A 12,214-nucleotide genomic window follows, 5' to 3' on the forward strand; every position below is an offset into this window, starting at 1 on the left:
TTCTGTTCATCATCATCTGGGAAAGTTCATTGCTGGAGCAGAAATAATGAAAGGTAAGACTATATCAGTAAGAAATATGTACTGAAGAGACTACAAAATACTACAGGGTTTCACAGTTATTCATTTATTCCTTCACTTACTCCTTATAGGATATTACATTATCAATTACATTTTCTCTCGCCACGTAGTACCTATGGTTACTAAGAAAATTAGTTTGCTTTGTAAAAATATTACACAGCTTATCTTTTAAATCTTGTTCCTACCCTTCTCTACATTTCTGTTGGCTACAGGACAAGTTAATATTATAACAGTGAATGTCAGTTAAAAAGTCTCTCCTACTTATTGTCCATTGATTTATTAGTTTTTCTCTTTTCTGTATCATAGCTGTATACTGAATAACAGAATAATCAGTAACAAAAAAAAGTTTTTGAACCAGTTATGCTTGCTACAACATCAATGAGGTGGCCAGGAGCAGTTGCGTCACTGCCAACATGTAGGACTGGATCTACCTGCACGGGGTAGGTGAACTGGTTGACATCGAGGGACATTTAATTGCAGACAAGTAAATAGAAATACTTGAAGAAGTCATGCTCTGCTTGGGGTAGACCAATGCTCTACTCTATACGGAAAGGATCATCTTTATGCAGGACAACTGCCCCATAAACAATGCCAGGATCATCAGAAGCTGGGTCCAAGATCAGAGGAACATTGAACTCCTCAAGTGGCCAAGCAAAGCAAGCAATCTCAATCCTATTGAGAACATATGGGCAAATATTTTAAGGTGTGGGAGCCAGTACAGGAATGAACATCAGATCAACTGATACTGCACTCCAAGAGGGAGTGGGAAATCCTGAAGAGGAAGCCTAAACTGGTGTGCAGGCACTTGGCTTCTGTTCCTGAGCAGTTGCAGGAAGTAACTGAGATGGGAGGAGGCTGGACTAGCCACTGAGTATGGGTCTGAAATGTGAGCTTGAGAGCATGGCAGAGTCTGCGTGCATGTTGAATATGTTTGTATATGTAAGTATGAGTAGCTATGACTTGTAATAAAGATAAACATGCTTTACCATTTTATACTGACACCTGCTTGTCATATTTGGAACACCACAAATTTACATATGAATAAACTCCACCTCTGCAGATGAAAGCCGGCAAGGCAGTGGGTTTGGATGGTATTGCAGTGGAATTTATTAAAAAAGGAGGGTGACTGTGTTGTTGACTGGTTGGTAAGGTTATTTAATGTATGTATGACTCATGGTGAGGTGCCTGAGGATTGGCAGAATGCTTGCATAGTGCCATTGTACAAAGGCAAAGGGGATAAAGACGAGTGTTCAAATTACAGAGGTATAAGTTTGTTGAGTATTTCTGGGAAATTATATGGGAGGGTATTGATTGAGAGGGTGAAGGCATGTATAGAGCATCAGACTGGGGAAGAGCAGTGTGGTCTCAGAAGTGGTAGAGGATATGTAGATCAGGTGTTTGCTTTGAAGAATGTATGTGAGACATACTTAGAAAAGCAAATGGATTTGTATGTGGCATTTATGGATCTGGAGAAGGCATATGATAGAGTTGATAGAGATGCTCTGTGGAAGATATCAAGAATATATGGTGTGGGAAGCAAGTTGTTAGAAGCAGTGAAAAGTTTTTATCGAGGATGTAAGGCATATGTACAAGTAGGAAGAGAGGAAAGTGATTGCTTCCCAGTGAATGTCGGTTTGCGGCAGGGGTGCGTGATGTCTCCATCACTGTATAATTTGTTTATGGATGAGGTTGTTAGGGAGGTGAATGCAAGAGTTTTGGAGAAAGGGGCAAGTATGCAGTCTGTTCTGGATGAGAGGGCTTGGGAAGGGAGTCAGTTGTTGCTTGCTGATGATACAGCGCTGGTGGCTGATTCAGGTGAGAAACTGCAGAAGTTGGTGACTGAGTTTGGTAAAGCGTATGAAAGAAGAAAGCTGAGAGTAAATGTGAATAAGAGCAAGGTTATTAGGTACAGTAGGGTTGAAGGACAAGTCAACTGGGAGGTAAGTTTGAATGGAGAAACACTGGAGGAAGTGAAGTGTTTCAGATATCTAGGAGTTGATTTGGCAGCGGATGGAACTATGGAAGTGGAAGTGAGTCATGTTGGGGAAGGGAACAAAGGTTCTAGGAGTGTTGGAGAATGTGTGGAAGGTGAGAATGTTATCTCAGAGAGCAAAAATGTGTATGTTTGAAGGAATGTTGGTTCCAACAATGTAATATGTTTGTGAGGCATGGGCTATAGATAGGGTTGTGCAGAGGAGGGTGGATGTGTTGGAAATGAGATGTTTGAGGACAATATGTGGTGTGAGGTGGTTTGATTAAGTAATGAAAGGGTAAGAGAGATGTGTGGTAATAAAAAGAGTGTGGTTGAGAGAGCAGAAAAAGGTGTATTGAAATGGTTTGGTCACATGGAGGGAATGAGAGAGGAAAGATTGAAAAAGAGGATATATGTGTCAGAGGTGGAGGGAACGAGAAGTGGGAGACTAAATTGGAGGTGGAAGATGGAGTGAAAAAGATTCTGAGCAATCGGTGCCTGAACATACAGGAGGGTGAAAGGTGTGCATGGAATAGAGTGAATTGTAACTATGTGGTATACTGGGGTCGACGTGGTGTCAGTGGATTGAACCAGGGCATGTGAAACGTCTGGGGTAAACCATGGAAAGTTTTGTGGGGCCTGGATGTGGAAAGGGAGGTGTGCTTTCAGTGCATTACACATGACAGCTAGAGACTGAATGAGAATGAATTTGGCCTTTGTTGTCTTTTCCTAGCGCTACCCCACATGCACGCCGGGGGGTTGGGGGGCATTTCATGTGTGGCCAGGTGGCAGCGAGAATGGATGAAGGCATGATCCTACCGTACACCTCGCAATCTGCACAAAGAAATTTCTCTGTAATTCTTTCATCACTTTTATTCCCTTTATCTTTACACAGTGGAACAATCAGTAATAGTAGTTTGTCATATCCACTGACCAGAAAGGTACATCATAAGTACTATCCACCTGGGTACTGGAGTGTTAGTGATGGCTGTGTAATAAGCCAGCACTTCAGTGCAGTGGCAATCTAGCTGCACTCCTTTGCCCCAAGTAGCAGTCTTTTCTTTCTGCCTCACCACATTACTGGCATTCTGTCCAAAAAATACAATCTCTCCTTGTTGTACATAACACCTGACAGCACTTAATTCATACAGCTCATTCTTTGTAACCATAGATTTTCCTGTAGTTAGCACTATGCACTAGCCCTGCCTTTTGGCAAAATGGTAGGAGCTATACACAGAAACAATAGGTCGAAACATTTAGGCAATGGCATTCGGTAGAAACATTAGGTAGAAGTAGTACGTAGCAACACTGGTCACGAGCAGTAAGTTGAAGTAGTCATAGGAACATTAGAAGGGAGCCTCTGCAAACACTGCACTAGAGTTGCCCTCTACCAGTGGCAGCACAAAAGTTCATAGGTTATGGAGACTTACTTGCCATGGCCACCCCCTTGAGGGAGTTCCAGGTGGGGACAGGCATTAGTGATATATATATATAGATAGATAAATAGAGACAACTAAGCCATCACTTCAGTTGTTATCAAGTTGCACTCCACTGACTCTGGTAGCTGTCCATTCTTTCTGCTTCACACACATGTGGACTGCTAGCATCTTATCCACAAATATGCAATATCTCCTTGTCATACTTAACACACAACAACACTTAATTCACACAAGTCATTCTTTGAAACTAGATTTTCCTGCAGTGAGCACTATATGCTAGCCCTGCCTTTTGGCAAAATGGTAGGAGCAATAGATAGAGGCTGGAGGTAGGAATGTTAAACAAGAACATTCAGTAGAAACACTAGGCAGAAGTAGTGGGCAGGAGCATTAGCTAGGAGCATTAAGTTAGGTCGCTTGCCGACATCCATCCTTTTTAGAAAAGCACAGTAGTACTAGTTAGACTTTCCTCCACAGCACACCACTAATGAGAAATGTAAAAAAAAAAAAAAAATAGAAATATTACCAAGAGGGGGAAGATGATAAGAGTAGGATAAGTGAAGAACGAGGGGGTTTAATGAAAGACAGAAGATATTTAGATCAAGCTTTCTACGTGAAGGTGGTAGCAGAAAAGCATATGCCAAAAAGGAAGTCTTATGCAGCAGTCACGTAAAAGTTATATGATAAAGTGAATTGAAATGCACTGTGGTTGTTAATGAAAATTTCTAGAGAAGGAAAAAGTTGCTAGAAAATAATTATTCTACAGTATTAGTGAAGCATATATAATAGTGAATGCCTAGTAAAGTAAAAGTTCAGAAACAGGATGGGACTATGGACGTCACCTTAGCTTTTCATTGTATATGTGAACTGGGAAGAGAGAGGTGAAAGCAACAAAAGGAACAGAGAAGGAAAAGTTTGTGTTAGAAAAACCTAGTCACTAATGACTAGCTTATTTGTGGATAAGTTAGTACTTCTACACATTTTAAATACTACAATAATTTTTTCATCAAATAACAACAGGTTAGTTACATTCTTTCTTTATTTTTTAACGCTAATTGTCCATATTAATTTTCTCCATATATTTTGTTGCATACAACTGAGTCATATTTTCAAAACCTTCTCAATACCTTTTAAATCTTACATCCAGACACCTTTCTCTTCATCTGCCTGCACTTACATCTACATCAACTCATAAAATAACCACTCAAAATGATATATTAGTCTAAAACTAAAGAGGAGAAAACTCGCCAATACCAAGGGCTCATTGGTTTTGTCAATACGGACAATCTTGACACTCTCTTCAGGGTAATTTGTTACTCTGTCCAGCACTTCCTCTTCAGGCAAGTTCCCAACAGGTAAAGGTTCACGCTCGGCAATCCGGTCATGAGCATACAATAGTCCTTCCATTGAGTATTTGTTAAGTATATCAATAAGTTCAGCTGCCTCAGGTACTGAATATTCTTGTAACTCCTGAAGACTCTGTAAGTACATCATTATGGTCATTAGAAATTCATGTAGGTGTGAAATAAATGTGCATATTACATGTAGTGTGTGCATTCTATCTTTTGTTCCAAACAAGGAGATTAGAGTATAAGCACATTACATTGGAATAATCACTACAAATAAACTGCAGATAAAGTTACAATCACTTTTCATAGGAAAAGTGTAGAGATGAGTAAAAGAAAAATTTTATGTATATGATGTCTTACTACAGGAGCAGTAGGCAAAGTATAAGAGATCAGAACAAAATAAACATGATGCATGTTGCTATGAGTGCTACCAATCAAATGACAATACATTTACTAATATAATTACTGAAAATATATTGCAATTACTTGGTGAGTAACTAATCATCATAAGATATGCTTACAAAGATCCCTGAATATCTGAACTTTCCATTCTATCCAATGCTATATCTGTATAAATGAATACAAATGTATTTTTGTTCAATAAAAATTCCTAGAGGATGAGAGAGACAGCAATTCCATCATCAAATTGTCAAAACCACTGAGTATATGATTTTCATAATCTGATGCACCTTCAACAAATGACACTTTTTGATTACTCATAATAACTATTCTTCCCGTGGGGGCTGGACATGGATGGGAAGCTGTGGTGTCAATGCATTACATGACAGCTAGAGACTGTGAATAAATGTGGCAGTTTCTTGTCTGTTTCCCTGAAACTACCTTGCTTGAAGTAGGGGGTATCGATGCTGTTACCTTTGGGGCAGGGTAGCACCAGGAATGTATGAAGACAAGCAAGTATGAATATGTACATGTGTATTTATGTACATATCTGTGCATGTTTATGTATATGTATGTATGTACATGTGTGGGAGTTTATGTATATGCATGTGTATGTGGGTGGGTTGGGCAATTCTTGCATCAGTTTCCTAGCGCTACCTCGCTAACACGGGAGACAGCAACTAAGTATAATAAATAAAATATAAAATAAATGTGTATAAGAGTGGATGGGTCATTCTTTGTCTGTTTCCTGGTGCTACCTTGCTGATGTGGGAAATGGCAATTAAGTATAATAAATAAATAAATACTTAGATTTCATAAGTGTCATTTCCCATGAGAAATAAATCTGAATTTGATGTATTTTCTTGCATTTCCAAGTTAGTGCTTAACCATAATGTTTCCTTATCTAGCATTAAAATTCCTTTAAAGCAATACTTAGCAATGGAAATTTAGATTTTTTATGACAGAATAAACAAACATTCCGTAGTATGTTGTGTATGTATCAGTTATGTATCAGTTACCAGATTATCACATGTGTAGTACAAATGTATGCACTGTCCAGTTTGATGACTGAAGTATCTCATCTAATTCATCCGCTATAACATTCCCTCTTTTGACTCACAATATAAGATAAATTAGAGAGGAATGAAAAAGGAAAATGAATGGACCAACAATATCTTGGAACAGCCTAACAAAAAAAAATCTATTCATAAATTCTTAAGGGGATTTTGTTTACTACCACTTCCTGGCTGTCACGTATAATGAACCAAAACCAAAGCCCCATCTATGATAAACGAATGTTTCTGTTTACTGTAAGGCTGTTCCAAGAAAGTGTTGGTTCATTAATTTTGTTTATTACCCCCTCTAGTTTTTTGGACATACTTGTAATCTTTGCAGCAAAGGGGGTTAAAACAAACATTACAGTTGTTGATCTTTTGTAAACAAGTACAATATGGTAAAAAAAAATTCTTGGCAGCCTGAAGCAGGTATTTAGTGTATTCCACTTAATCCATGCTAGATTTCTTTGTAACCTCTTGCAATGGGCAACAGTGTCTCATTAACTAATATAACAATACCATAACCTAGTACTTGATGTAACACTATTGATATACTGGTCCATATAAATCTTTTGCTACTTGTAGTAATTGAATCAAGGCCTCAGTCTCTATTGCTACTTAAAGCTGCCACCGATGCCACCCAATGAGCTGCATCTATAAATTTACAACTATTCATAAAAAAACAAAAAAAAATTATATGCATATAGATTTTGGCAATTTTTCAGAGATGGTTATGCAATTATCAAAGCATGTGCTTACATAGTATACCACACAAATGTATGCCCTATACCAATAAGGTTTAAGCTGAGGTAAACACAATCAAAATACATCTGGCACCTTAATAACAGCCTTCATAACTATAAAGGGCTGAATAATCTAAATCTGCCAGCAAGTTAGCCCTGTGAATCAAAGCTTAACCATTTTAATCATTCACAAGAAATAATCCCTGACTGCAACACAGTTTCTAATCTGCATAAGGTACCACCCCTCATCCTACCTGGCAAACTCCTAATAATGGTGTGGTGATTCTTACATCACGGCACATTTCTGTTGTCCTCAGGTAGAGTTAGGAATTATACTCTATGTCCCAAGAGCAAATATGACAAACTGCTACACTACAGCCAATTGAGGTAAGATGTATCAATGATTTTTGTAATTTGTCAATTATTTATAATTTAGTAAGTATAACACACTGTTATACAAGACTCTTGAAGCACGAGATAGGAACCCTGGGAATGAAAACATGGAAAAATATATGACATGGGAAAATAATCAGAAAAGAAGACTGACAAAAACTATCAGTATTCTTAAAGCAGCTGAGAAGGGATTTAACCCAGAGGGTAGATCTCAGCAAAGAGACTTACCATAAAAGTGCCAGTTTTGGGAGGCAATTTCTATGAAGTACTGGATGGGTCTTCTGCAGTAATTTGTTTCATATTCTAGCCAAGTATACCATACATTTCATTATATTTGTCTGTTTCTTTTAAATAGATCCTTCCATGGTTTAACCCAAACATTTCATATGCCATGGTTCAGTCCAGTGACAGCATGTAGACCCTAGGATACAACATTGTTCCAATTCACTCTATTCCTCACACACCTCTCACCCTCCTGCATATTCAGGCCCCGATCACTCAAAATCTTTTTCACTCTATCCTTCCATCTCCAATATGGTCTCCTGCTTCTTGTTCCCTCCAACTCTGGCACATATATCCTCTTTCTCAACCTTTCCTCACTCATTCTCTCCATATGTCCAAACCATTTCAACACACCCTCTTCTGTTCTCTCAACCACAATATTTATCTCCACACATCTCTCTTACCCTTTCATTACTTACTCGATCAAACCACCTCACACCACATACTGTCCTCAAACATTTCATTTCCAACACATCCACCCTCTTCCATACAACACCATCTTTAGCCCATGCCTGCAACCATATAATATCATTGGAACCACTATTCCTTCCAACATACCCATTTTTGCTCTCCGAGATCATTTTTTCTCCACACATTCTTCATTGCTCCCAGAACCTTTGCCCCCTTCCTGTGACTTACTTCTGCTTCCATGGTTCCATTTGCTGCTAAGTCCATCCCCAGGTATCTAAAACACTTCACTTCTGCCAATTTTTCTCCATTCAAACTTACATCCCAATTAACTTGTTCCTCAACCCTGCTGAACCTACTAACCTTGCTCTTATTCACATTTACTCTCAACTTACTCCTTTCATACACTTTTCCGAACTCAGTCACCAACTTCTGTAGTTTCTCACTTGAATCAGCCACCAGTGCTGTACCATCAGGGAACAACAACTGACTCACTTTCCAGGTCCTCTCATCCCCAACAGACTGCATACTTGCCCCTCTCCAAAACTCATACATTTACCTCATGCATACTCACCCACTCCAAAACTCTTGCATTTACCTCCCTAACTGTGCCATCCACAACAAATTAAACAACCATGGGGACATCACACCCCTGCCACAAACTGACCTTCACTGGGAACCAATCACTCTCCTCTCTTCCTACTCATTCACATGCCTTACATCCTTGATGAAAGCTTTTCACTGCTTTTAGCAGCTTCCCTCTCACACCATATACTCTTAAGACCTTCAACAAAGCATCTATATGAACCCTATTTTATGTATTCTGCAGATACATGAATACTACATACAAGTCCATCTGTTTTTCTAAGTATTTCTCACACATTCTTCAAAGCAAACACCTGATCCACACATCCTCTACCACTTCCAAAACCACAGTGCTCCTCCCCAATCTGATGATTTGTGAACACCTTCACCCTATCAATCAATACCTTCTCATATAATTTTCCAGGAATACTCAATAAAATTAAGCCTCTGTAGTTTGAACACTCATCTTTATCCCCTCTAACCTTGTACAATGGCACTATACATTCATTATGCCAATCCTCAGGCACTTCATGATGATCCATACATTCTGAACATCCTTACCAACCAATAAACAACACAAGTCACCCCCTTTCTCAATAAATTCAACTGCAATACATCCAAATCCACTGCCTTGCTGGATTTCATCTTGAGCAAGTCTTTCACCACCTCTTATTTCATAACCAAACCATTCTCTCTGACCCTCTCACTTTGCACAACACTCTGACCAAAACACCCTACATCTGCAACTCTATCATCAAATGCATTCAACAAACTTTCAAAATACTCACTCCATGTCCCTCTCACTTCATCATTATCTATCATCACTTCCCCCTTATCCCCTGCACTGATGTTCCCATTTGTTCTCTTGTCTTATGCACATTATCTACCTCCTTCCAAAATATCTTTTTTATTCTCCCTAAAGTTTAATGATACTCTCTCATCTAAATTCTCATTTGCCCTCTTTTTTAAAGCCTGCACCTTCCTCTTGACCTCCTGCCACTTTCTTTTATATATCTCCCAGTCATTCGCACTCCTTCCCTGTATCTTCGAAATGACTCTCTTTTCTCTTTCACTAATAACTACTTCTTCATTCCACCACTCACTACCCTTTCTAATCTACCCAACTCCCATTTTTATACTTGTTCCCCTTTATGTGTTCCTGGCACCAACTCGCTCCACAGGAAACAACATCGCCACCTCCTGCATCAGTGAGACAGCACCAGGAGACAGATGAAGAAAGGCCATATCCGCTCACACTCATTCTCTAGCTGTCATGTGTAATGCACCGAAACTGCAGCTTCCTATCCATATCCAGGTCCCACAGACCTTTCCATGGTTTACCCCAGATGTTTCACATGCCCTGGTTCAGTCCATTATAAGCATATTAAAGATTATCATCTTATGGCAAAATATAGTCATTACTGATACTGACAGGTCTTACTCCAATCCAGTGCCACATCACATTAACAGAGCCAGTTTTATGTCATGATTGATAGTTTTTGAGTATTTTTTCATGTCAGTAGCCAACTCCTAGATGCTGGGCATCTTTCAATCATTTTAGCAGGTTTAGAGTAAAGTATCAACAAAGCAAACATTTGACACTTAGCTGAAACTTAACAAGTTGAAAACTTAACAAGTTGAGGAGAATTTGGCATGACTGAAGCAACAGTTGTTTGTTTACATTAAGTCTGGATGCATGGGCAGACAACTGCTATGTTGGATACACAAATGCTATAGTGTTTGCACTTGTATGTATGCATCTACGAGTTTGCTACTGACATGAAAAAACACAGAAAAACTATCAATCTTGATATAAAACTTGATCTGTTCATGCGATGTGGCTCTGAACTGGAGTAAGACCTGTCAATATCAATAATTGCTTTCTTTTGCCATTACATAATAAGCATAATCATTCTGGTGTAAGTTTACAATTGAAAGGTACCTGTTAACAATCTCTTAATTTTCTGACCGAAAGAAAATAGTTACATTTGTTAATATTAATAAATTACAGTATAGGTTGTACCTCTTTAATCCGGTGCTCTGTGGTCCGGCAACTCACATGGTCTGGCTGATACCAGGGTGCTACTAAGGTGCCAAAATCTGTCTACACTGCAGCTGAGCTAATATCTTGTTAATGTCTTATAGCCCCAAAAGAAGTGTGTAATGCTGATGAATCTGCCCTGTATTGGCTTCGTATAACACGAAAAACCAAGATAGGATAACACTTTTTGGATGCAGCAATGCTGCAGAAACACATAAAACCTGGCTGATGGTAACTGGTAAGAATGTTCACTCCAGGGCCTTTAAAGGAGTCAATTTCTGTTTTCCAGCATTTTTTGTGGTAAGGCAATGGCCAGGACCCAAGGCTGCTGGATTAAAAAGGTACAAATTGTACTGCATGATGCTATGATAATTAAATGCAAGGTTTGTAAAACGATTTAGTTTTAGTACAATACAACAGAAAATCTGGCAACAGTTTATGGGGTATTGTGCATACAATGAATCAATACAAACTGTGTGTTTGTGTGCATAGAACCTATTCCAATTGGTATCATGAGGTATGGCACATTAACCAATGCTTCCATATTCTGGTATTTCATATGAAGTATTAATCCAATTTTATGACATATGCAAAACTGAATGTGACAGCTATAAGTGTTGAGGAAGGAGGGGGTGGGAGATAAGAAATGCATGGCTTTGTGCCCATTTTTCAAGATTAGAAACTACCATATGTAAACAAAAGGGTTTTTAAAGGGATGGATACTATGCTGGAGTGGTATGTGTTTGATATTTTTTGGTAGCTTTGCCTTGATATACAGGTACACCACCGATTTTCTGGCACTCTTGGTTCCAAAGCCTTGCTGGATAAACCATTTTGCCTGACCTAACGTGGTCACGTAATAATAATTAACCAACACACCTCTAACCCACTAATTATACATCTCCCATGTATCTAAAGTATACCATGGACTGCTAGAAATTTAAATTAAACAAATATTAAATGTTTGAGCACCCTGATATGGTAAGTCTGTCCTTAGATTGTTTGAATCCTGTGGGGTCTTCTTCGTCTTCTATTGTTAATGTTTTCCGAGTTATACAACACCAGAATAATACAGTTTTGTCTGCATTTTACACCTGCGCAGGACTGAGGTGCTCGTCAGCTACGAGTTTTGCAAAGGACTACGAGTTTTGCAAAGCTCCTTCATGGATTGCAGATCGCTTCTTTCCGCACACTTTATTTATGAAGCCGTCTTTCACTATAGTCACACTCATGTTGTAATTTAAGTTCTTTATGGAACAACTTAGCTTGGTCCATTATCATGCAACCTGACAAGTTATCATGCTACCTGACAAGTCCACTCCATCACTCTGATGTTGGTGAAACCATTCTATCATCACTCGATTGTGCTCAGCACTCTTACCATCTTTCATAGTTTTTCTAATCGTCATTTGCTTGGAATCGCTGTCTGCATAGAATTTCAATATTTTCTCCCTTTGTTTCATTATATCATAA

At 38.8% G+C, this 12,214-nt stretch overlaps 1 protein-coding gene across 1 annotated transcript in view; it reads right to left on the reverse strand.

Annotated features, from left to right (window-relative positions):
- The window catches only part of sdt (MAGUK p55 family member stardust), a 963,188-nt gene that overhangs the window by 160,601 nt on the left and 790,373 nt on the right, over positions 1–12,214 (reverse strand). Inside the window, 1 exon segment of the mRNA XM_071665600.1 lies at positions 4,741–4,965. Coding sequence (XP_071521701.1) covers positions 4,741–4,965 — 225 coding nt within the window.

The sequence above is a fragment of the Panulirus ornatus genome, chromosome 10, assembly GCF_036320965.1.
Source record: "Panulirus ornatus isolate Po-2019 chromosome 10, ASM3632096v1, whole genome shotgun sequence".
Taxonomy (NCBI): domain Eukaryota; kingdom Metazoa; phylum Arthropoda; class Malacostraca; order Decapoda; family Palinuridae; genus Panulirus; species Panulirus ornatus.